Source organism: Branchiostoma belcheri, unplaced genomic scaffold (assembly GCF_001625305.1).
Source record: "Branchiostoma belcheri isolate BF01 breed outbred unplaced genomic scaffold, Haploidv18h27 scaffold139, whole genome shotgun sequence".
Lineage (NCBI taxonomy): Eukaryota > Metazoa > Chordata > Leptocardii > Amphioxiformes > Branchiostomatidae > Branchiostoma > Branchiostoma belcheri.
The window spans coordinates 343,628-369,945 of record NW_017802813.1 but is presented as its reverse complement, the minus strand read 5'-3'; the positions used below and the strand labels follow the sequence as shown (position 1 = coordinate 369,945).

Here is a 26,318-nt window from a genome sequence, read left to right as displayed (position 1 = left end):
AAATGTGTTTTTTCAAGAACCAAATAGAAGAAAGGTTTATGGCATTTTTAGGAAGATAAATACAGGCCAGTTGCATACATGTAGTTCTTTCTGAATAGTTGCACAGTGAAAGGGGACATTAGTTTAGAATAAGGCACACCACAGTCAGAAGCTACACAAAGATTGTGATTTATTGATAATGCAATCAAATTATTACAACAGGGCTGACACAATAAACTCTGGTCATCAACAATGTTCCACAGTGTAACATGTTGGAGGGGTTTTAACTACAGACACCCTCCCATGGACGTTAACTCCAGACCATCTACAGATCCTGGGCTGTGGTGGGCCAGACGTATGGAATGGCTATGGAGCGGCCCACAACACCCACAGGACGGGCCAGACTTACAGCTGATCTTCAGTTAAGGTCGGTAGGGTTCAAGTACGGGGAAGTCTAACAAAGGATATCATTAGTGGGAGATAAAAATCCTATCCTAGTCTAAGTTGATTGTACTGGTACATGATTAGAGCTTGTAAAAATAAGGACATCGAACAATTGTAGATATCTAGACGAATTTCTTGCATGCACCTAGCCTTGAAAAATAGGCACAGAAAGCCTGGATACGCATCGTGTAAATTATACACATCAGCCTTGGTTACAACGATGGAACGTTATCTCATAATGCTACAATATAAATATAGATGACTGTTGTATAAAAATACGAACAAATGAAACATTTAAGAAGTGACTATCTGTGAATGTTTTATTGTAAACTTTGGCACCTTGCTTTTTTTATCATAACTTTTTTTTCAGAAGAGAGAGCACGAAGAAAGAAGTCCAAAAGATGTGTCTAGATATACTGATCCTGAGAAAGTTGGCGGGACATATTGTATAGCACCATAGGACAGGGTAGACTGCCACAGTTCTGCACACATTTTACATAACGTCAGCTTGTACAAAATCTCTTGCTTTAGGGCAATTTTTATACAGAATTAGTAAGCACCATACATATGGATAGTTAATCATAACTATAACGGCTTCCCATTAAGTAGGTATAATTTTACCCATTTTCTATGGCACAACTGCCTTTTTCTTAAACCATTTACATTCCCTAGACAAGCGAGTGCTAAAAATACTGCCAAAAAGCAAAGTCCCATATCGAAGCAACTGTTATCTTTTCAACCAAAGATTCTCAGCTGCTTTTGCACAATGCATAATCCGTTATAAACATGAAAGTGAACTGAGCTTACATATATATCCTCAGCTTGCTAATTTCTGCAAAAATATGACTACCCTAAAATGCTGCACTAAAATTAATGTTACATCATCATTATCTACTACATTGTCCTACACGTTTTATCTATCCTGATCCTTATAAAAAAAACTTGAGGCGACTTGGGGATGCAATAGTTAAAATCATTGGTACGAGCTTACCCACTGTACAAAAGCACCATTTGAAATCTTGTCAACTCTTTGTTAAAAATAAAGTTCCAATACACAAGTTCTCCCACGGTTACACGTTCTTGATGCACACCTGGCATCTGCTAACTCTGGTTCGTAACTGTCCTGCTTTCAGTGTCTCTGGTACTGGGTCGGCGAATTGTTCGTTCTGTGATATAGTGGACAACCAGAAGCTAAATTTGTTGGCGAAGTAGTGACACGTTCCGCGGGCACCGTTGCACTCGATGAAGGGAGTGGCGCGGAAGTCCTCCAGACAGCTGCCAGGAGACGAGAGTGACTGTCCGCCACCTTCCGCTCCTGCCGCGGTGTGCTGGGGAGGGAAAGGAACACAACCGTCACCACATGTGCATAAAAAAACACCAACCAACCAAAAAACATCAGATGTGCTTCCAACATTTTTTTTGTGTTTTTTAACACTGACTGCACCAAAATCTACAACAAACTTGCATGAGTAAAGAATGGCTCAAACAAACAAACAAACAAACCTTATAACACTAACTAAACAAACATCAGATGTGTTTTCAAAAGGTTTTGTCTCGCAACACCAACAGCACAAACAGTATTGTAATGTCCTTCAAAGTTATGTCAATCAATGACTTAACACCATTGAAGTGCTTGTAGCAAGAAATTTAATATGAAGAAACTATGATACTTCTTTTCATGTCTTTCATTTTGTATAAATGCTAGTGCAGATGTTCATAATTATATAACCGAATGCCGATACTATCTGCATCAGTACATAATTTTGGTGTAAATAATTTTAAAATAGGTTCAATGGAATACATAAACCTATACATACACATGTTTAACAATGAACTCTGTGAGCTTACCATCAGGAAGGAGTAGCCGATCCACAGGCCTCTCCATCCACGCGGGCACTCTGGGATGACAAGCTCCTGACTGTGCACGGCCATGGCAGAGGACGGGGCCTCGCACACAGAACACCTACTGATGTAGGGTCTGATGGCATCATCTCTGTGGAGCAAGAACCACACTTCATGTTCAACACTTGTGTCACTGCTGACTTTAAGTGTGAAGCCATCATCTTAAAAGACTTTACAATCTTGCAAGAGAAAAGCCTTAAGTTAGATGTGGCTGCACTTTGGGCAAACAATGTTTACCAGAAAAACTGAAAGGTCACAACAGCTATAATGCAACTAGGTCCTCAAAAGAAGCCTTGTCGAAATTTGATAAGCCTTGTCTATGTTTTTTGGAAACAGTTGAACTCAATTTTATTACTATACCTACAAATATCAACAATCATGCTAGCATCAGCAATTGGTAGGGCAAATGTATCCACACACTAGTTCACTATCCTATTAAGAGACACAATATGAAGTTGACACAGTTCAATTATCACAATGTTCACTATTTTGTTAACTCCAGTCTGTTCCCAGAACTGACCTGACAGGCATCATGGGGATGGGTGCTGATGTAGACAGCCAGTAACTCTTGTCGTTTCTGCCGGCGAAGTTACAGACGTTGTTGATGTTACAGAAAATGAACGGCATTGTGCTAAATCTGGGCAGACAGGAACCAGGCAGACCTTGGAGGGGCAAGAAAGAAAACAATGAGCACTGAGGGATCAAAGACAAGATCAACTTAACCAACTACCTTGCTGAACAGGCATTGAGTCAAGCAAGGCATTGAGTCAAGCAAGATATTGAGTCAAGGCTACAAAATGCGATCATCACAATCATCAGTGACTAGGAAATGTCCAAAATTCATAACTTCAAGAAAATTTGACCTACCTAGATCTTGTCCATGTGACCTTTCGTTGCCTTCCAAATACAACAAGCTGTATCCGTCCCACAGTTTGGGCATGCCCTCTGGACACTGTGGGATCTGGGTAGTCTGGCTGTGTCTGGTCAGGAGGTGGCCAGTTGGTACGGCTCCGGCCGAGCGGCCTGGAGGGCCAGGTGGACCATCCGGACCTCGCGGACCTGTGGGAGTCACACAGAAGGTGAGACAAGTGCGAAACTTGCAAAACATCAAAGCCTCTGCCTGCAACAAGGTTCTATCACTTGGTTCTTGAACCCTTGAAACCCTTATTTGCAAATTTTGTCCCCTTTGATTTAGAATGTCTCCCTAGACATTGCTAATGATATTATTACTGTCTTCTTCTACACTTAAGACTAGAGATGATCTAATTTCTTTATGTACAAAGTTTCTGTTGATCTTAATGGTACAATTTGTGATCTGATTTTTGCTCAGTTTCTTCTTGATTTCATTTATGTTTCTGTGTCATTCGGATCCCAAGTAAATGTTAAAGTATCGTCCTGGAATGTTTTGTTGTTCTCTACGAAATGTCTTTGTACCCCCCCCCCCTGCCCAGTACTTCAAAATGCAATAAAAAAATGTCAAAAGAGAGAGTAAAGAAAAGAATGCTGACCTGGCATGCCGGGAGCACCGCCGAGCCCCTGCAGTCCAGGGTCGCCAGGGGGGCCGGCACCTCCAGGGAAGCCGGGCTGTCCATCATCACCCTGAGGTCCAGGGCCACCAGAACCACCTGCAACAAGCAATAACAGTCAGTCATGATACATTGTACATAACATTAGCTTGAGAAGTACAGCTGATATTTCAAACTGCAATTTTTCTAAATTCTGGTACAGTTTAGGTGTTATATTGACAACCATACAGAACACTTCATAACATGGGTTAAAATAATACTTTCTACGAAATCCCCAAAACTTGCCCCAAAATAATCAACGTATCAGTACATGTAATGGTGACTAGAAACCGAATTGTGTTAATGAGAGCAAAGCTACAGAGGACAAAAGGCATGTCTGGAACAGGTCAGTAACTAAAAAGATATCTTCATTCTACGTATATACAACGTATATGTGGTGATGATTCTGCATGAAACATAACCTACCCGGGGGACCAGCAGCTCCAGGTAAGCCAGGCAGACCCCTGTTTCCAGGCTGACCAGGTGTACCAGGGTCTCCCCTGGGTCCTACACCACCACCGAAGGAGCGGCCAGGCTCACCACGCTCTCCCTTCAGACCATTCACACCAGGGTTTCCTGCAGGGAGAAGGCACAGGATCACGTTCAATTCATCATATTGCAGTTTTCTAGCATCTATTGACGGAATTTTGCCACTCTTGACGAACAAATGAGTTATCTTTGACTGACAATAATTGGCGGGAAAAGATATGCTGTCAGGGTAGAAAACTGTGGCAATCCTCTTTAAAAGTACAAACGGTAAGCTAAGTTTTTACAAAACTGTCAAATCTTAGACAATAACCTGATAATTAGGCCAACCTTTATGTAGTGGGACGATGTGGCTTATGCGCCATTGTTGGGGGAAGTGTCTGGATGAAAGTAGCAAATTGAATAGTTTGGTCAGCTGTTTTGCAAGGATATGAGATGCATTTTATCATCTCATTAACACCTTAGCATCTCATGAACACCTTACCTGGAGGACCAGGTCGCCCAGGGCCGCCAGGGGCACCAGGATCACCTCTGGGACCAGGACCGCCGCTCGTAGAAGGCAGGCCAGGCTCTCCCTTAGGTCCAGGGCCGCCGGGGATGCCGTTGGGACCAGGGGGACCCTGAAGTCCAGCAGGGCCAGGTCGGGAAACCCCACCAGGAGCTCCAGCTGGGCCAGAGTCACCCCTCTCTCCCTTCTGTCCGGGGATACCGTCTCCGCCTGACGGGCCAGGGGGACCCTGGGGTCCTGAGAAAAAACACAGAAAACAGATGAATATAAAATATGGCGTAACTTTCATTTTAAAAAATTAGACGTTTCCACGATGGGAGAGTGTCTACAAGAGAGTGAAACTGGTCTGAATAAAGGTTGTACTACAAACCATGCCTGTCTTACTAAGGGGTGACTTTCATGCAAAGGACTTCAGTTGACTCAAAGGATTCGTTCTCTCCACATACAGTAGTTAGAGTGCAGAAGCAGGAAGATGTCCATGTACGTACCTGGCAGACCGTTGCGACCAGGGAAGCCAGCGTCTCCCTTCTGTCCAGGCACTCCGCCAACCACAGGGCCAGGAGGACCAGGTGGACCAGGTGGGCCGGCGCCGCCACCGAAACCTGCAGAATCACGGGACAGCAGTGGTTATGTCTTAGGCTAACTTCACTAACATTTACCAACATTCAAAATGGACACAAAACAATGCCTGTATTCTGTTATCATAGGGCAGTGGATACAACTGGGGCTGTGACTATACAAAATGCACATGAAATGGTAACTTCCTTCCAATCAATTATGACTAGAAGTTAACATTTTAAACAAACCCTTTATGTGACAAATTTGATATATGTGTAGTTTACTATTACAAACATACAATTTGTTGCTGGGCCAATTAGATTGCCCCATGACGCTCCACATGTATTACTCTTTAAATCTATACTGTGGCTGACTGACACTCACCTGGGTCACCTTTGGGACCAGGGCCCCCAGGAAGACCGTCAGTACCGGGCAAGCCGTTCTGTCCTCTCTCTCCGGGGAAACCAGGAGGACCGGGCGGGCCGACGCGACCGCCTGCAGCATCACCTGCATACAACACGGCAAACGTCAGTCTGGGTATACTTGAATTTTATTACCCAAGTCCCCATGTGCACCCATGTTTCGTGTTTTATAAGACTTAATGTTACTTGGGTGGATGTTCTTCATCATCATCCGGGATGTTCTCACAGTAACACAAGTATTCGAGGAATAGTTCCTGGTAACCCGAATGGAAGTACACATGTGCAAACATATATATGAAGAGTTTGAGAAAACTTTGAGAAAGATGTCGTCGTCAAACCAGTTTGGAATCAGTATTAGCCTTCATTTGTGCTTGAATCAGTACTATTTAGCCTACATATACAGCACATTGTTTATAACCTGTACTACAAGACCCATTACCTGGAGGTCCAGGGGGACCGGGGGGTCCAGGAGGACCAGGTTGTCCATTTCTTCCGGAGAATCCGGGGTCTCCCTTTCGACCAGGACCGCCATTACCACCAGGAGGACCGGCAGGACCCGGCAGACCAGGACCGCCTCCGAAACCAGGGTCACCCTTCGGGCCAGGAGCTCCGTCAAAACCTGTGGAAAAAAGTTACCAGGACGAACAACTTGATGAATATCTGATGTACGACTGCACCTTTACTACATTTCAAGTTATATCCGAAAGGCACAACATAAATTAAAATAACTAAACCATTTCAATTCCAGATCATTCAAGCACAACCACTACATGTAGGGTATGTCTTCCCCTATTCATCCTTTCACATCTTGTAGATCCACATGTAATTAAGTTTTTATTACCATAAATGTTGACTAATAAGTTAACAATTGAATGTATTGGTCAGTTTAAGATAGTACCATTGTTTAACTTGTAGAAAGTTATATTTCCTTATGCATGAATATAGGAACACACAAATAAGCCTGTGGGCTGTCAGTTGTTTATTTGAAATAAACCAAACTAAATAAAACATACCTCTGGGACCAGGTGGGCCAGGGATACCAGACCCCATATCCTTGCCAGGTATGCCAGGTGGGCCGGGCAGACCAGGGTTACCTGGTTCACCCTTAGCACCCGGGAAGCCAGGCCCGCCGTTTTCACCAGGGGGGCCGTCCAGACCAGAGGGTCCGGGTAGTCCAACTGCTGCTCCGCTTTCACCTGCACAGGCAAGGATAAAGGTGTAACATGTCTGTCTCACCTACATCTTGTCCTGCTATAATATACAAAGATGACATTGACGTCGGTGAAGGTTAGACATCCATAAAATAAGATTGAGCTGACAGACAGTTACTCAACAAATGGATAGGATTTTGGAAATGGCCAGATGTTTCAGGTACCATCCACTTCCTTCTGTCAGTGACACCGGAGAATTGTCAGAAAAGCAGGTTTGCAGAGGTATGAGATTATCTTATTGTTATTATCAGGAATCATCATTTAGAACCCATTGATGACTGTATCATGTTTCATAGGAGCTGATACATGCCTTTATGTTATCTATGACTGTAGAAGGTATGCAGTAAATTCCCACAAATAATTTTGTTTGAAGACGTACCTTTAGCTCCAGGGAAACCAGGAGGTCCAGGGCCACCAGGTCTTCCAGGCAAACCAGGATCACCCTAGAAAATCCAAAGCATATAGTATTAACAGCATATAGCAGTGAGAAGCAGACCTCCAGTCAGAAGCTCTGAAGAAGGTGTCTGATGAGAGACACCAAAACATAAGCAAGGTACGGATACTTGGTTGTGAAGAAGAAAACCCTTATATCCTATACTTTACCAGCCTGATGAAACTATTTTCGGAAAAAGTCAGACAAGTCAAATAATAGACAGTTGTCCCCTACCCGCTCTCCCTTGCCACCAGGGCCACCGTTGAAGCCGTCGTCACCACGTGGGCCAGGGCCGCCTGGTCGTCCAGGAGGTCCGGGAATTCCAACTCCAGCGCCAGGCTCGCCAGGCGCACCGGGCAGACCAGGGGATCCCTGACGACCCATGTCACCAGGGGGTCCCAAACCACCGGGAGGACCTAGGGGAGAATTTCACAGCAAAAAGTTTAAAGACACCATCTTTGACATTCTTTCAGTTCTGAGGAAAGCAAGATAAAGTTGCAAAAGCATGGGATTTTAATTTTGCATTTTAAATGTTAAAAAATTAGGAATAATCAAAAGGTCACTAGATGAATGGGCATTATGGCTCTTTGTGCACAACCAGTACTTGAGTAATTCTGTACAAAGAACCTTAGTACCCAGTGATTTACCAACCTGATGATACTATTAACTGTTACTAGTAGGATTTTTAAAAGTTAGCACTTTTACCAGCATCCACAGTATTTTTAATGCAGCAAAGTAAGTTTCAGCTGTTTGAGGCATTTAGGAGACTCGTGCTTTCTTTGGTAATATATTTGCCGTTGTTTTTTCTAGTTAGCTAGTGTTTTAAGCAACTAGAAGACTTGCACTTTTATTGGCAATGCATTTTAGTAGCAAGGCATTTGTACTTTTTTTGGTTTAAGCACTTTTTAAAGCTTCTCTAGGCGTTGCGTGTTTCTTGCAAACGGCCCATTCACGTCATACTGACCAGGAGTACCCGGGCGGCCGGGTAAACCGGGCCTCCCAGGATTTCCTCGTTCGCCTTTGGGAGCAAACTGTGGCCCCTGAGAAGCTGGCCCAGGGGGTCCCATGGGGCCTGGAAGTCCAGGCACACCGGGCGGACCTACAACATCAGGACGATAAGAAAGTGACATGGTGTAAATACAGGGATTCTACCAACCGGAGGTGCCGGGACGACCCTGCAAACCAGGTAAACCTGGGTTTCCTCTCTCTCCCTTCACGCCTGAGATAGCCGGGGCCGGTGGGCCGGGTAGACCGGGGGCGCCGGGAAGGCCGGGGTCTCCACGCTCACCTGTAGAATTTCAGGTCACACCAATTTTATTACAACTTAATTAACTACACCTCACCACCTGTTTACCTGTCTCACAATACTCGTGATAGAACTGCAGATCTCCCTCTGTAGTCAGCTTCAGAATGTGGAAAATGTCTCATTATACAAACAGATGTATATTTTTACCCTTTTTTTGCTTGCAATGATTCGAAAGATGGTTAATATTGCGCTTAAAATGTTAGAAATTAAGATATTTTCTGTGTAGGAAGTCCTTTGAGTTTAATTCTAAGATAATTGCAGTATAAGCAGAATTACAGCTAAAAGTCAACCAAGCATTTGCACCAAGCTTAAGGCGATGCTGAACACTTCTTACCTCACCTGGTTGCAGTTGGCTCCTTGGACAACTGTTCAGCTAGAGTTAGTTTAAAAAACCAAAATAATAAAGAAAATGTGGCAGGAATAGACCCCCATATCAATACCTGCAGGGTACCCTATATTTCTACACCCCTATTTTCCGATAATTTTAGCCATAACACTATGTGAGAACATAGTGCTGTCTCCATACCATACAGTTTTGATTGCTTGATATGGAATATTTTTTTCACCTTATCCTCCCAATTGCAAATTTATTTCCCTCCTCTTGTGTTTGATACCCCTCCAGCATGCCGTACATACCCTTAGGTCCGGGTGTGCCGGGTCCACCAGGTCTGCCATCAAAACCTCGATCACCAGGGGGTCCGGGAAGGGACAGGCCGGAGGGTGGACCCGGTGGGCCAGCAGGACCAGGCAAGCCAGGCAAACCAGCGTCACCCTTTGGACCTGGTTATAAGTGAAGTTAGAGACAGCAATAAGTACATTACAACATACTTGATTATTATGCAATTATCTCCGTTTCCAAAGCTTCCTTGGGTAAAAGAGAACACATTATTTCCTCTAGAGCTTATGGCAATGCCTTAGGAATGTACCTGCTGCTGCTGACATAAAAGCGTCTACTAGAAAATGAGAAAAGTTACAGCATCGCAAAATTAAAGGATATCAAGGAAACTACAAATCTGATGAGTCAAGTTTTTCCTCAAAAATCGTTTTGTTGGTGACAAGTGCACACAATCCAGTACAAACAAACCCCTACAGACCTGGGCCTCCGGGGTTACCAGGGATACCGTCACCACCACCAGGACCAGGTTGACCAGGTGGGCCATCGAAACCACGTGGGCCGGGCAGGCCGGGTTCTCCAGGGAAGCCTGGACGCCCTCCGAGACCGGGGGCACCAGGGGTACCTGCCTCTCCCTTCAGGCCGGGTCCACCTGAGTAAAGATCACAACAGTACAGTCAATTAGATTCTAAGCATCTTAACACTAAGAAATAAGCCAAACATGTAACTATGATCAAACTTTCGTTCACAACAGTAAACTTTTACCAAGCTCACTCCCTTGTCTCCTCTGCTTCATATACGTGGTGCAAGAGTGCAGATAATTATACTTTAAGCAGCTTAACACTAAGAAATAAAACAAAAAGATAACTATGACCAGACTAGTTTCTCCCATGGCTCCTTTCAAGGCACATCAGGCTATCCTTCTCTGCTACCCCATACTGGTTTGTGTTTCTTTATTACAGTTCTTTCTTCTCTTGGCCTCTACATTACATAGCTAAGTCGGTCTTGATCTACCCCTTACACATGATGATGTAAATGATGCCTAGTATAATGCTGATGCTTGAAAATGAAATCATAGCGCAAACATTTCCTGACCTGGGATGCCAGGTGCACCAACAGCACCAGGTGCTCCCATCGGCCCCACAGCACTCCCCACAGAGTCACCAGGCTCACCCTTACGACCAAACAAACCAGGACGTCCAGGCTCTCCCTTCAGGCCAGGGAAGCCGATGTTACCAGGGGGACCAGGAATACCTGGAGGGGAAAGATTGGAACATTCTTACTTAAGACTTACACAAACTTTCTCTAAATGATAGTCTCTGTATATGAAAGCTGTTGACAGTTTTTGATGAAGCATTTACCATACAAATCTTTATACACATCTCTTAAATTGTACTTGTTTGGCAAAGCCATGAATTAACTGACCAAAATGCAAAGTAAATCTTGAGCATGACATGATGACAACTATCCATCTAATGATTATTTCAACCTGTATTTTGTATGTTTTATGTTCTTGAGCAAAAGATCTTATAAGAACATTTGTGCTTGCTATCTGATGCTCACAAATCCATGTTGAATAAAATATAATACCTATCTATCTCTATGTTGTGTACAGCAAGCTCGTCTCAAGCATTGGTGGTTTCTGACTTAGTGACAAAAGATGGTGTTTGACTGTTTCAACCCTATTACCTTGAATTAGCTTTCTGATGCTGTGAAAATTGAATAAAATAAAATAAACTGACTGACCTGGGCCACCAGGAATGCCGTCATCTCCACGAGGACCTGGCCCTCCGTTCAGGCCGGGTGGGCCGGGGAGACCCTGAGGACCAACTCCACCTCCAATAGCTACACAAACATGACAACAAGGTTAGAAATGAGCAGACTCTCTAGGACAAGAACTTCAAAATGTATTCCATGTCTTAGTGTCAGAAAATTGCAGTTACAAAACCCTCTATGTAGCCCCCTTCTGTTCTCAAAGAGCTGAGGGTAGTGTACCATCATAAGGCTTTAAACTTACTAATGCTGTCTCTCACAAGGACAAGAACTTCACAAATTTATTCCATGTCTTCGTGTTGGAAAATTGCAGTTACAAATCCCTCTAAGTAACCCTTTTTGTTCTTTAAGAGCTGAGAGAGGTGTACCATCGTAAGGCTTTTAACTTACTGATGCCATCTGTAAAAGCATCTTGGGGAGTACAAACCAGCAGGCCAGACACTCACCTGGGTTTCCAGGTTCTCCCTTGCCTCCAGGAAGTCCTCCTCCTCCAGGGCGGCCAGGCAGACCAGGGTCTCCTCTCGGGCCAGGCAGGCCGGGCAGGCCAGGGTCACCTCGTGGTCCAGTCAGACCTGAAGAGGGAGGGTGGAAAATCCTTCAACAACCAATACTAGACAATGTATCACCTAGTGGGCCATGTATTTTGTTCATCTTGGTAGATACTGTTACTATTGTCTACACATTCTTTAAACATGTCATTTATACATTATCAAAGCCACATTGCACTAGTAGATATATGCTTCAATTCATTTAAGGATGACAAAAGAAGGAGTAAAGGGCATAGACTTACCAACAGGACCAGGGATAGCGCTCCCAGGCCGTCCAGGAATACCAGGCTCTCCCTTAGGTCCAGGAAATCCGGGACCACCAGGGTTTCCGGGGGCACCAGGGTTGCCAGGCTCTCCCTGGAAGCCAGGGCCACCGGGGAGACCAACAGGGCCGGGCGGGCCAGGCTCACCGGGACGGGTTTGTCCAATGAAAGCATCACCTGAGGAACAATGATAAAAATAATATTAGCGCATGTTTAACAAACGTGTGGTGAAGACTAACTTTAGCTAACAGGGAAGGTTGTTCTCTTTTTGTATAAGTTTCAGTAATGCTGAAGCCACCAAAAGATGTGGCCAACAGAAAGGCCAACACCAAAGCTTACAGTCTTTAACAGTACAATATATCTACACAATACCATTCAAAGTTGCATTCAAAGTTAATGAGAGACCACACTTAAATTCAAAACTAAAAAACTGAAACTATTGTATTATGGACATCAGAGCCAAACTTGGATGTAAATTAACCTATATCTAATCATTAGCATTAACACTAGTAGATTTAACACTAGTAATTTTGATTTTTGATGAAGGCAACTACTTGCAATAACAATGAGGTTGACAGAATGATTGACTGGCACCATGTAATCAGGTGATCATGAAGTTCCTTACCAGGTTCACCCTTGGCTCCAGGGATACCAGGAGGGCCATTAAGACCAGGCTGTCCTGGCTCACCCTTCATTCCGGGGAAGCCAGGGCCGCCGCCGAGTGATGGACCAGGTGGACCCATTAAACCGGGACCTCCATCACGGCCAGGGCCTCCAGGTCTGCCAGGGATGCCGGGCTCACCCTGAGATAAAGACAATGAAGTTTATTGCATATTCATGCCCTAATTGGGACTAATACAGTGCATTAGTTACAAATAAGGACTAGGAAGACTACGCTATGTTCCATCATATCTAACCTTTCCACGTTTCTTCTCTATTCTTGAGACATTTGTAGTTTTTCTAATACATCAGTGTTAATTGAAGATATGTAAGAACACGTCATCCTTTGTTAGATGAACTGTACCTCATAATACAACATGTACACGTCATCGCAATGACAAAGATTTGGTCTGTCAAATATATAAGGACAGCACTGCAGCATGGAACTGCCATCCAACTCTGCAACTAAACAACTAGACTTTTCACAACAATTTGCCTGATTTCATCTTTTAACAAAAACAAAATTAACAATCATATGGGCCTGATACTTTAACTGTCTATGAAAGGATCAAATCTGCATTTAGTCTTGAATAAAAAATCTGACCTACTGAACATTTGGCAAACAGAAATTATAAAATTTTTCATGGCAACTAGTATAATTATCACCAAATTGAAAATACATTACTAGAAGTTATGTCTATTTCTCACCTTAGGACCAGGTCCTCCAGGAATACCAGGTGGTCCAGGGGGGCCAACTCCTCCACCGCCCAAGCCCGGGGTACCGGGGGCACCGTTGAAGCCTGGGTCACCACGCTCTCCCTTGGCACCTATGGACGCCATCACACAGTTGGTCAATCCGAAGAACAATGGTTCAAAAACACATTGATAATATAGTATTTATCATGGAAGAGGTACATGGTATCAATTTGATACCATCAAACCTCCTCAAGAATAAAATGTTGTAGGAGTAATAACTTGAATTTTCTGTAAGAACGAGTTTTGTAGATCTGATAGAATTTGTCAGAATGTGAGCTGTACTCAGAAGACAAAACAAGTATGTGGCTCCAGTGAAGTGCAAAATTAAGAATGATACTTGGTATGACAAGTTTGCATAATGAACATTAAAAAAATTATGATCATGTAGAAGTATTCCACAGAAAGCACTACCATTCTACAGTAATGACCTATGAGTGTGAAAAAGGAGAACAGTTTGACAGCTGTACAACACTGAATGTTGGTTGCGACCTACCAGGAGCTCCAGGAATGGCGCCACCTCCGAAGGTATCTCCAGGCATACCAGGTGGCCCAGGAGGCCCGCGAGGACCACCGGGACCCTGCACAACACCAATAACACATCTGTGACATGTCTGCATACAAAACTTACAACAGGACATCTGTATCCTAAATCAAACAGTTCAGAGAGCAAGAGGCATGTCTGCTTTGTTGGATATGCTACTGGCAACAGCCATTAAAGTTCAACCCCCTCTCTTCATTAAGGATATATGGACAGTAGACTATATAGTATATATACAACCATTTGTTCCTACCAACATATTGCTTATGATATGCAAAACAAATTTACACCATATGTTGATGAAGGTTAAGACGTCCAGGTAATAAGATATGCCAAAAACTGTTACTTAAGCGACTGGATATGATTTTGAAAATGGTCAGATGGTTCAGGTAGCATCCACTACCTTTTGTCAGTGACACTATAAGTACGGACTATTAAAAAATTCATCTTCACTTACTTGCATATCAATCATTACTCTGTACTTATAAACCTGCTTTTCTGACAACTCTCTAGTGTCACTGCTGAAAGGTAGTGGATGCTACCTGAACCGTCTGACCATTTCCAAAATTATATCCAGTTGCTTGAGTAACTATTTTGGGCAAATCCATATCAATTTTACTTATAGAAAGCTGCCATACCTCAGGCCCTTGTGTTCCAGGTGTTCCAGGCAGACCAGGTGTTCCAGGCTCTCCCTTCAGGCCAGGTGTGCCTGGACGTCCAGGTGCCGTGACTCCGCCAGGTGGTCCCTGTGCACCTGTGTCACCACGCTCTCCCTTCTGCCCACCAGGACAGGCAAAACAATTGCCTCCACGCTCACCTGATACCACAAACAATACCACAAGGTTAAACTCGAAGCCAGACCCTACAAATGAAGCATTTTTTTTTAAAGCTAAGGGCCAACACAGCTTCTGTCACAAACAATTTACACATGTCTTACAAGCAGAATTTAACATCTTCTGAAATGATCCAATGGCATCAAATATATACATAACTGTTCTTGGCTGTAAAATAGCAGCAGATTAACTCTACACTACAGTTGAAAGATCAAATCAGTGTATATCTCCGTACAGGTCAATCCATTGTCATTTGTCTCATGCTTAGTCTTCTGGATACTTCAGTACATGATGTCGTGACTTAGATACCGTTTACAGTCATCAACAAGGCTGATGAGGAGGCCTTCACATGGTCATCCTTGCAGCATCAAATATACCTAACAAAGGTAAGTTTTCCAATATCTTCAGATTCTAAAAAGATAAATAACCTCACCTTTAGCACCAGGGAAGCCGGGACCTCCAGGCCTGCCGGGTTCCCCATTGCCTCCGGGAATACCAGGGGGTCCTGGGGGACCCTGGGGACCAGGGATGGGGCCAATGCCAGTTGTTCTACCAGGTTCACCTGCAAGTACAAGAGATCCAAGTTACAGCAAAAATATAACCTTCACATACTCTTAATCTTGGGAGGTGGGGTCAAAACATAACTGCTGTGTTTCCGTCACCCATGAATGGAGATTGTTCATGTGACATAGTTGAATGTACATGCAAGTCGATTTTCAAAAACTGAACTGATCGTAATAAACCAAACCAAACCAAGCCAAGTGTTGACTGGTACATGGTACCAACTCAGCTGTCAAGTTGCCAATTCATTGCCTTTTCTAGTTCTACTTCTGGAGAGTATGATTGCTTTTTTTAACAATCCATGTAAACTGGGCTTTAGTGTGCACCAGTCCTCCTCACCTGGTGCTCCGGGGAAGCCAGGGTCACCCTTGGGTCCAGGTCCACCCGGGGTTCCCGGGGCTCCGTCCATGCCTGGTATGACACCCACGCTGGCTCCGGGGCGGCCGGGAATACCACGCTCTCCCTTGCCACCAGGGAATCCTGCAGGACCCTGGGGACCCATCTTACCGGGTATACCTGCAACAAGGAACCAAATTATTAGTCTTCCCCACATTCCATTCACAAGGGACTCGTCAAGTAGTGACCTTTCTAAAACCTTAACTTCTACCTTCTGTAATCAAGTGTTACGCCACCAAATGAGCTGGTCTGTCATACAAGTTGAAAGAGACCTCTGTGTGTGTTTGGTTAGAGTTGTCTACTTGTTGAGATCTCAAACGTCTTTGGAAATTCATATTAACTCTTTCCATTTTTCACATCCTCAATGTCATTGCATTGCATTATATTAATCAGACAAAAAAATATTGTCTAAGTTTTGAAGTTATGTTTTGTCATGCCGTGTTATATAATAATTGTGCTGCTTTTGTACCTGGAGCACCAGGCTCTCCCTTCCTGCCCACTCCGACAGGACCGGCTGATCCGGGCGCCCCGGGGTAGACCTCCGGGTCCCGGGTCTCCCTGTGGTCCTCTGGGCCCACTTCCTCCATTGTCTCCAGGGTAACCTTTAGCTCCTGTAGGGCCGGGCAGTCCAGGTGGACCAGGGGGGCCGGGTGGGCCAGCTGTTCCAGTGAACTACAGGGTAATACACCGATACATTAATAATTCCATCATTATTAATATTAAAGCAAGGCTTTACTGAGTCACTTTTTCATGTGTGACTTCATACAAGTAGATCATAGAACAAGGAAAAAGTGGTTAATACTAAGAACAAACAACAAAAGATTAGCCTTGAAACAAAACGGATAAGATCTAGTCTCATGTTCTCGTGACACTAGGTCACTTCGTGATCGAGACATACAATTTGGGGCCGATAATTTGGGGTTACGTGTTTGCTACCTTTCAAAACAGTCACTGATTGATGAACGTCTATACATGTATGTGACTGATGAACCTCTTTAACAAAAAGGATAAGACTTTTCCGAAGGTGAGCAATATCCCTTACCCCAGGTGCAGGGCTGCCAGGTGGGCCAGGTGCTCCGGGATAACCATTTTCACCTGGATTACCCTGCAAAGATCAACAAGGAGTTAGAACCTGTCTTTACTGCTACTCACTACAGTAGTTGTTTTCTCAATAACATGGTGTTACTAAGTCTTGTATATAATGCCTAAGTCATGTCAAGTAAATTACACAACGAAAAATATCGATCAATGTGTGTAATTGCATTGGCTGTGATGTAAGTTGAGAATACCAGGAAGTGTATGATAGAACCACTACCGGTAAGTGTATGATAGAACATCTTTTTTCCTGTGAGAATGTTAAGTTTTACAAATTATCAATGACACCAGTACGGATATCTTTCATGTACTGTTATCAGGCCCAATTCTCTTCCCAGCTACATTGGTCAATTGTTCGTACTTCATACCAAATGGAAGTGTTTCCATGTTATCACAAACAGCAAAAACTGGTGCCTCGCTGACTCACCTTAGGTCCGGGAACACCGGGTGAGCCGGGGCGTCCGGGGTCTCCAGGATAACCCTGTTGAGTAGAAACAGAGTTAATGTCTTCTTTCACCATCCAGGCATAACTTTGATACAAATAAGAGAAGTATGTAGTGTTAGGATTAACGTTACCATGTTGTGTAATGATTAAGGAGACATTAACTTGTGTTTTAACATCAACCTGTTCACCTTGTCTGATGTGTTTTCCTACATCATTTTGGAGCAAGACAAGGTATTCCAAGGTGATTTACACCTGGACATATACACTTAACATATTTCAACCAGATAACCATGATGATGATGATGATGACATACCTTGCCTCCTGGGAAGCCAGGTGAACCAGCTGGTCCAGGTGGACCCTGAGGAAAGTGGAAAAAAAACATTACAACATCAAAACAACTTCACAAAACATGTAACTGTGACCTTGCAAATTAACAAACAATTTTCTTTTCTGTCATATCTTTGAAACTCCAAATGATCAACCAAGGACACACAGGAGATGCCTAAGTTTTTTTTAACATGTTCACGACTGTCAAAGATGTTTATGTGCTAGAAATGCTACAAATGACATGCAAGCTTTCTACAATCTTACCACACAAGATGGAAAAAGTACTGGTATGTAACATTGAGGCAGCTGTATCTGTAAGACTTACCCGTGGTCCAGCCAATCCTGGATCTCCCGGTTGTCCCTTGGGTCCGAGTAAACCGACAGTACCTCCACCTCCACCAATCACCTACCAGACAAACCAACAGATAAAGACTTTAAATTAAATTTTCATACTGTATGTCACATAGATTCCAAACTGGCTGACAACCTCCTACTTGAAAATCGCCCAGACAAAAAGTGAATTACAGTTGTATCATCTCCTTGGTCTTTAGGTATACATATTAAGATTAGTATTTGTGCATCTATGCATGTCTTTATGAATTTACTCAAATGTCAACATTTGACCCCTCTTAAAATATAACCACTGCTTCAGCATTGTCAATTTTTTTCTTGAAGAAATGTGTGTTTTATGTTTATTCTGGAAGGCAGTGATGTCATGAGAGATTGACTTATCATGAAAATCTACTCTGAAGTTTTGAATTGGTATATCATTGTGCAGGGAGACAACGTACGCTAGAACACCCGTGGCTTCAATTTGGTACAGCCACAAGTCTTTCCTGGCACGGTGAGGGAAGATGACAATCTGCAGAACTTTTATAAGACCCGGGATTCTTTGATATCGCAGACCTCCCAGCGGTAAGAAAGTTTTGCCAAGTCTGGTAGGACAAACATTGATTGGAGGCCTGCGGCCACGCAGCATCAGGTGTCAATCGCATGTGTGGTCACTGACTACTTCTAACAGTGGTTTCAGATAAGGAATAGCATTCTGCCTCATAGTTTACATTAAAATTCAAGACATGCCTTCCTTCCTTAAAGAAAATTCAGAAAAGCAATTTTTGTCTTCGACAATGTTTTCAATTTTACGCTTTTGCCTTGAATAAACGTGACACAATGTATCAAAACCAGTCAAGTTCAAGAATGACTACATGTTGGTAGTTTCTTTATGTAGATTGTACCCAATGGACTATCAATTAACAAGTGTTGTGCATTCAGTTGTAGAAGGTAAGTTTAGGATAAATCAACATCAACAACTTAAATGGTAATGTGGGTCTGTGTAATGTACATTTGGCAGCAAAGTTGTTGACTGACACAGATCATAAGAGAAATCTGTACAAACTTGACATAAACTTATCTGGTACAAAAGTGACTCACCTGTCCTGGTGGTCCCGGGGGACCAGGGTTACCAGGCAGACCCTTCGGACCCGTGGGACCCTGTCGGATAAACAACGGAAATATTTGTAAGTGTGACGTGATACATGTTTAAGCTTAAGATGACGTTTCGTGAGACAAGCCAGCCTACCCAGCTGTCCTGGTATCCACAAAACTGGCACAAAGAGATTCCTGCTCCATTCCCAAAGGATTCCAGACTGAAACATGTTTGGCTGTTTAGATCACATACGAAGGAGTGGGTAGTAAACAACATTCACTGTTGTTATGGCTACATCATCATCATCGGTCCTCCTCATGCAGCTATCAAAGTTGAGCCTTCAGAACTGTTCCTTATTCACTTCAGAGAGAAGTTCTTGTCCTAAATTAGTTTCTATGAGTTTCTTGGGAGCATAAAGTTTGCAATAACATATGTTATCTAATCATGAGTACAATTTGTGTATATTGTTGATATGAACTGTTTACAGCCTTACCAAGCCTGGTTTGTACCCAACCATTACAGAGGGCCTACATACCCCTTTTCCTAGAGCACCATTAGTCTTTGTAAACTGTAGGCAGTCACCCAAAATCATCGTATATTGTAATCAGTATATTACCCATAATGCAAAATTGTTCATGATGAGTTCTGAGAACTTAACGTACTTTATAATTGGCATTGAATTTTGTAATCACTACCCCCATGCAGGCCCTCATAACAGCTAGTAGACTTACCCTGATTCCCATATCTCCCATCTGTCCTTTCTCTCCAATAGCTCCCCCTGGAGGTTGTCTCTGTTCTCCAGTTCCAACTGGGACCGGGAGGTCCGGGTTTACCTGGCGAACCCTGGGGATAGGAAGGGGGAGAAAAAAAATCAGTACAACTTATTCTGTCAGATTTTTCCTGCTCCCTTGCATACTGCTTTCTCTGCTTACTAGCACTCAGCATTTGGGAAAGAGTATGGGAGTTAGACACACAACACCACCAGTGGACTAGCCCCCTGCTGTAGTAATTGCACAACTGTGTGGCCCAAGGGCTACTGAACCAGAGATGGGCACCACCCTATGCACCACATGGTGCGGGAAGGACTTCAACTTTTAACCTAACTTTTATTTTCTCATTTGGGGTACTAAAAAAAGACAACCTGCTATAAAAAGGTCACAGCATCTTTCTTTAATTACAGATGTCAAATAGAAGGGAAACACTACACTTACAACATAAATTTTACCACTATAAAACCAAGCAGTTTTAACACTCAAGATTTACTTACACGTTCTCCTTTTTGTCCAGCAAAGCCAAGGCCCATAGATCCCTAATATAGTAATAAGAAACAAAACCAGAACAAATGTTATGAAGTCTTGACAAATACAAGATGAAAACGAAGAATCTATAGAACTTGTTACCAGGAGCTGACTGTAAATGATATGGCAGAAAATCTATGTGTAAGAATTTACTGTACATGTATGTTATAAATGTAGTATGAGGACTTAAATTGTTAACTTAAATGTTGTTTGTAATTTTGAGTATTTTCAGTGAACTTAAGAATTGTGATTTTAAGTACATGTTAAGGAGTGTGTAATTCAGTCGGCAGACTGTGAAATGCTTTTTGTTGTCTTACTACAAATAAACCATTCACATATAAGAATGATTTGCATCTGCACTGAAACTACATGTGCGATTGAAAGCTGTTTCCTCGGGAAAAAGTCACTGCATACTTACTTTCAAGCCTTTGTCTCCCTTTTCGCCTCTGTCACCCTACATATCGAAATAAAGGAACATAAATTAGGGTTACAACATTGGTTTCTACTACCTAACAAAGCCAACACTACAAAGGGACAGATACTTCAGTTCTAGGATTGCATGTGTATCCAGCTCTTTCTGAGAAATCTGTATGGAAATTTCCATTCTGGAAGAAGCCTACCTGTAAGCCAGGATCACCTGCAGTTCCTCTGTTGCCGGGGAGTCCATCTAAACCAGGGGGACCCTGAAAGCAAAACAACAAAAATTACTTCACTTGAACGATGTTCATTCATACTTTTAGTAAGTTTCTTAATTTCGATTAAAAACAAAATGAGACTTGTTGTGATCGAACAAATCCAACTCCGCAGTAATCCGTCAAGACAATGAAAATTTCTTCACTTGAATGATGTTCATTCTTTCTTTTCATAAAGTTCTAATTCGATTAAAAACAAACTAAGACTTGTTGTGATCATACAAATCCAACTCACCGGTAATCCGTCAAGACCTGGTCTGCCAGCGTCACCCTGTAAGGTAAAAAGGCACAAATGTTATGTTATGGAAACCAAAAAACATGATTTGGTCTTTGAAGGCCAGAATTAATGTTATTTCATCAAACTCAAAATTTGTCAAACCTCTAAATTCCCAGGCTGAAATTTTTTTTGCAGTAGGAAGTTTGTTACTATGAATAGAACTTGATCTTTTATCCGAAGACTCAAAATTAATTGATCAGTAGGAATACTATGTAACTAAGCAGCTGTTTTCTTATCTTAACGAGCTTGCTCAGTGCAAAGCCACAAGGGCCACTTCTGGGCCCCGAACTGTCGCTCACTACAGCAGCATCTCTTCTCTCTAAGTCAAGAACATCAGGCTCTACCCACCTTCACTCCTTTTGTGCCACCAAGTGCCAAGCCAGGTTCACCTTTGGCTCCTTTCTTGCCAGTTTTACCCTGAGGACCACAAACACAAAGAAATGGTGCTTTATTTGTTGTACTGAAACCTGTCATCACCCAGGAGTAAATGTTTTTAAAGGCTCTCTATTTCCACCTTCAGTATCTAATGCCCATCTAATGTTGTGTACACATCAAACACACCTATCTGACACGTAACATTTGTATTACTTGAGTGTTACGTTAAGTCTGCTGCACTTCTATCTTCAGATTAATGTCAGACTTACCGGTGGTCCTCTAGAACCGTCAACTCCAGGTAAGCCTGGGCCACCTGCGTCTCCCTGAAATAGACATCACAGTTTAATAAAAACAATCACAAAAATGTACTATACTTAAGACATGGGGATTGAAATACAAAGTTGAAGGGGCAAGCTTTTTTCAAAAGACTTTTTTTCGAGGATGATAAAAAGTTTGCTTATGGCCATTAAATTCTTTCTTTTTTTCTTAGGAATGAATTGCATTGGTCACAGCAGGCTTTCATTTCATAGCTCACTCTGACACTTGATTATTATTCATAGATAAGTAGCTTAAAAAAAACAATCATGAACAGTGTCATCCTGACTCATGCCACATTTTGTGTACATAGAAATGATACCATATGGCATTATGTATGATTGTGCGAAGTCAAATCCTGAAGGATTTCTTTTTGTTTCGCAAAGGAAAACATATAATCCTTACATAGCAGTAATTAAAATATTCTTACTTGTGTTCCATTGCAGCCATCTAGACCAGGCATGCCCATAGCACCTGGTAAACCTTGTAGGCCCTGCAAAAAGTGAACAAACAGGTTAGCATTACCAACACATATCAGTTTTGAGTTGACATTACCAACATTAGCCACTTTAGGTCTACTATGATATATGATGAACAGGGTGGATTGTATGAACATGTCAAACAATTACCTTGATTCCTTCCACAATACGAGACTGTGAGATGGGAATAACAGATGATACACCTCAGAGTATGATATTAAATAAAATATCAGAATAATACTTACAGGAATACCATTCAATCCTGGGAAGCCTGGGACACCCATTTTGCCCTATCAAAATAAAATATATACATCCGCATGAATGTAGAGCAGTTACACATTAATAACAAAATAAGAAAAACTCCTAGGTATGTATTTATGAAAACATTGGTTTACTTTATTAGAATATCTGGATTTTTTTTTGGTGCTCTGTACTAATATGTGTTATTATTAAAACTTGTATGTACCCTATCTCCCTTTTGCCCTCTGGGCCCAGGGTCACCGGGTTCGCCCTTGTTGCCCTTCTCCCCATATGGTCCTTCTGGTCCAGGGAAGCCCTGGTTGCCCTGTAGTCCTTGAGGTCCTATTGGTCCTGGTGCCCCCTGAAGAATAAACAAAATGTTTACATCACTGTCCATCATCAAACAATTCCTGCACCAGACTCTGGATAAATTACCTTGCCTTGACCTGGGGTATTCAGACTGTGACCCAGTTTATATAATACTGGAGGTTTCTAGGTCAATTTGAATTGTGGTCAAATACAGGCTGAAGGTTCTGGGTCAGTCACTTGGCAGCGTTTCAGGAAGTTACACACTTCCTGACAGGTGGCACAGATTGCTTAGATAATAAATTGGTTCATTCCATTTCTCTTGATAGCAGAAAGCAAAATGCTAACTTTTCATGAATGACAGTGTTGCATTATGCAATTTTTTTCATGTGTCAGTATACTAGTATGAAACAACTTAATAAAATATTTTTCTTGTTCTGTATGAATTTTGTTTGGTGAAAAATATTCCATATACAGATATTCTACACTTATTATTTTTGACAACTATTAATCCAAATGTTTAATATTTACAGACTGTCAGATATGAAAAAAATAATATTTCAGTTGTATGTATTAGGGCCAAAGTGTGTTGAGTTGTGTTTACTTGTACATATCTAACACTCTCACTGTTGCCTAACTCTGCAACCAATGCGAACTGTCAAAAGGCCATACACGCTTTAGCACTGAGATGGTTAACTTGTACATTTGCGCCCACACACTGCTGGTGGCACCACGCTACGTCAGTAATGCATGATGGACAACAAGACACTCGGTGTGGGCGGGCAGGACCCTGAAATGTTTACGCTCGTATCAAATTTTTCCAACAGCTCTTCACTTCTGAAGGCAAGATGTGTGGAGACAAACAACAGCAGGGATATATAATCTAACTTCTAAGGCACTGTGTACTCAAGTAAGGCTGCAGGCCTTCAGAAAACTAGCAGGTCTTGTGTCGGATGTTTTCTTTTCCTTTCTTAAGGAACTGGACCAAATGAGGGTATCCAGTATTTCACCTTAATTTGACCCACAGGGCAATATGACTTCTCGGCCTGTCACCACGGGCAACTTTAGCACTGACCACACTCACAGTCTTAGAGTATATGTCAAGTTGTCAGCCACGAGACAACACAACATCAAAGCCAATTGCGTTACTCAAATATATCAGTGCTTTTTCTGTGTTTTCCTACCAGTCATTCAGACTGATGTGCCACAACTGAATGGAAGATTGTGTTTCGCATGTGGATATCTGAGAGGAAAGAGAAGAATACCACTGGAGGCATATAGAAAAGCTTCTGTACTACTGCTTTAGACCACATCGAAACTCTGTGTTTAGTTTGTCTCAAATATTCCATTAGTCTGCCACACTAACAGTAACACCAAGAGTGAGGTACCTGTAAGGCTTTAACACTTGAACACCCATATACTGTAAGATCATTTACTTTTGTGGCAGTTTTATTTTGAAGTAGGAGGAACACACAATCTCAGCCTAGTTATGAGCTCACCACAAATACAGTGTTCTTACCAGACCTTTTGAGCATAGGGGCCCTGTGATTTGGACCCCCTACGCTATTTTAAATGCACATGAAATTTCAAGACTTACAGTACACGCTACTTTTGTCCAAGTGCAAAATCAACATCGACTGAGGCGAGGCCTTTTGACATTGAAGCCTGTGTCCACTTGCAAGACTCTTAAGTCTGTCTGAGTTTGATGCAGAATTAGGACATAAGTATTAGGTCTAGTACCAGAGTAAGTTATACAAGTAAACATGTAACAATGGCAGCAGTGTTCCTCAAATAGTTGCAGTGAGTATTGTCAGGTACTGGCTCTACCTGTTGTGTTTGCATAGTGCATGTGATACAGGACACATGGACGTACGTTCTTTGTAAAGGATGCTTATTCAATGCTGCTGCATTGTGTTCACAAAGTTCGTCTTACACAAAGGTCATGGGCATCAGTCAAATAAACAGTCAGAAACATTGCTAAAAGACTAGTAGCTGGCATTCCGTATTTACTCAAAGTAAACTAGACCTTTTCAAAAACATTTTGAAGTGACAGAAAGCAAACAACACTGACTCGAAATCTGTGTACTAGTATAACATCTTTAGATTTTGGATGTTATAACATTTCATTGGTTGTAAGATTGCTGAATAAAAAGGAAAATACAAAGGCCCATGGGGAGGTTAAATGTACATATGTATGACACAAGACTCCTTTAGACTTGTTTAGAAGGGTGGTTGAGAAGGGCACCTCAACAGGACAATTAGAAAACCTAACAATAACAGGAGACCATGATGGCCGCTTTCCATCTGTTTAGAACTGGGCAACTGAGGCACTCATTGCTGGTTACCTAAATTACAATATAATTTTAACAAAAATCCATTTCTTTCATTTAAACTGCTATAGTGGACTTCAAGGACATAAAAGATCCAGTTTTCATTGGTACTATCTCAGTGTATTTGTTACTCCGTGAAGGAGGTCAGGACCTCCGGACGGAGTGTTGTAATCGGCTGATTTTTCATGTTCGCAGTCAAAACACTGGGTTCTCTTTGTGTAATCGGCACGCAATTTTATACGCCGTCTGCGGGCATGCCCGTGTTGATGCACGAATGTGTATTTTTGCCGTTGCTGCTTTCGCGGTCAATGTAATATCGCAGACGCACCCCTACAATTACGAGGCGAATTGGAATGGTCCAGAAAAACGCGTTGTTTGGAATAGCAGTGGGGTTCAAAAAAGTTCATGCAGATACGGGGTGGTTTTTATAAGTGGTTCCAGATGTTTTTGCCCATGGTTAAGAGATGCCAAGTTTTTTGGAAGATGTTCGCAGCCAAAACGCATTCTTCCGTACGTCGCATTTCTGTGTAATTCGCATGTGGTGTTGCATTATGTCCGGGATGATGCACGTCTTTTTATTTTTACCGTAGCTGTTTTGATATTGGAGTAAATGCTTATTTTCGAAACATCCCCATTTCTTTGAAATGGTTTCGTCCGTTTATGCAACTGTTACTGCGCTAATGACGACCCGTCGCGCTGTCCTGATACACCGCGAATGTGCGAGTGTTCCCTGTAGACAGTCCCGGGAGTCATTTTTTTGCACATTCCCAGGAGCCAAACCAAAATACGTTCATGAACCGAGTCCAAAAAACCGAAACGTGAAAATCGGATGATCGGACCTGATGTACATTTCTCTTTCTATAGATTGTACACACAATACACACATCTTTAGATAATCTGGCCATGGCAGGTTAAAAAAAAAAGTAACCCTGAATCATACTAGATTAGCGTAAATGC

The 26,318-nt window shown here is 42.4% G+C and overlaps 2 protein-coding genes across 2 annotated transcripts in view; both read right to left on the bottom strand.

The window, feature by feature from the left end:
- Nucleotides 1-152: 152 nt before the first annotated feature.
- Nucleotides 153-17,648, bottom strand: LOC109464462 (collagen alpha-2(IV) chain-like). Its single transcript, XM_019761452.1, has 30 exons — nucleotides 17,610-17,648; nucleotides 17,278-17,331; nucleotides 16,798-16,860; nucleotides 16,225-16,427; nucleotides 15,699-15,875; nucleotides 15,232-15,360; nucleotides 14,604-14,782; nucleotides 13,921-14,005; nucleotides 13,380-13,498; nucleotides 12,637-12,814; nucleotides 11,991-12,188; nucleotides 11,647-11,772; nucleotides 11,174-11,272; nucleotides 10,523-10,681; nucleotides 9,909-10,079; nucleotides 9,451-9,594; nucleotides 8,665-8,796; nucleotides 7,743-7,924; nucleotides 7,455-7,518; nucleotides 6,878-7,060; nucleotides 6,304-6,483; nucleotides 5,827-5,949; nucleotides 5,373-5,486; nucleotides 4,861-5,121; nucleotides 4,317-4,466; nucleotides 3,834-3,950; nucleotides 3,193-3,384; nucleotides 2,846-2,987; nucleotides 2,272-2,416; nucleotides 153-1,751 (listed from the first exon to the last, which is right to left on the bottom strand). The coding sequence occupies exons 3-30, from the start codon at nucleotides 16,842-16,844 to the stop codon at nucleotides 1,494-1,496; spliced, it is 4,257 nt and encodes a 1,418-aa protein (XP_019617011.1). The 5' UTR covers nucleotides 16,845-16,860; nucleotides 17,278-17,331; nucleotides 17,610-17,648; the 3' UTR covers nucleotides 153-1,493.
- A 300-nt stretch (nucleotides 17,649-17,948) lies between these two features.
- The window catches only part of LOC109464464 (collagen alpha-6(IV) chain-like), a 29,014-nt gene continuing 20,644 nt past the window's right edge, over nucleotides 17,949-26,318 (bottom strand). The window contains exons 4-15 of the mRNA XM_019761454.1: nucleotides 22,952-23,086; nucleotides 22,731-22,775; nucleotides 22,437-22,499; nucleotides 21,961-22,014; nucleotides 21,665-21,733; nucleotides 21,275-21,310; nucleotides 20,968-21,030; nucleotides 20,766-20,801; nucleotides 20,317-20,358; nucleotides 19,781-19,892; nucleotides 19,055-19,114; nucleotides 17,949-18,029 (exon numbers count right to left, since the gene is read on the bottom strand). Coding sequence (XP_019617013.1) covers nucleotides 19,083-19,114; nucleotides 19,781-19,892; nucleotides 20,317-20,358; nucleotides 20,766-20,801; nucleotides 20,968-21,030; nucleotides 21,275-21,310; nucleotides 21,665-21,733; nucleotides 21,961-22,014; nucleotides 22,437-22,499; nucleotides 22,731-22,775; nucleotides 22,952-23,086 — 687 coding nt within the window. The 3' untranslated portion in view covers nucleotides 17,949-18,029; nucleotides 19,055-19,082. The remainder of the gene's footprint in view (nucleotides 18,030-19,054; nucleotides 19,115-19,780; nucleotides 19,893-20,316; nucleotides 20,359-20,765; nucleotides 20,802-20,967; nucleotides 21,031-21,274; nucleotides 21,311-21,664; nucleotides 21,734-21,960; nucleotides 22,015-22,436; nucleotides 22,500-22,730; nucleotides 22,776-22,951; nucleotides 23,087-26,318) is intronic.

Excerpts from the sequence above, each read along its gene's own strand:
- LOC109464462 (XM_019761452.1), bottom strand. The coding sequence starts at position 16,844 with ATGGTTATCCCGGAGCACCTGGCCCACCTGGCAGCCCTGCACCTGGG. Across the intron at positions 11,773-11,990 it reads CGCTATCCCTGGTCCTGTTG|GTCTGACTGGACCACGAGGT; the intron begins GTAAGTCTATGC and ends CTCCCTCTTCAG. Across the intron at positions 10,080-10,522 it reads TGGTGCACCTGGCATCCCAG|GTGGACCCGGCCTGAAGGGA; the intron begins GTCAGGAAATGT and ends ATCTTTACTCAG.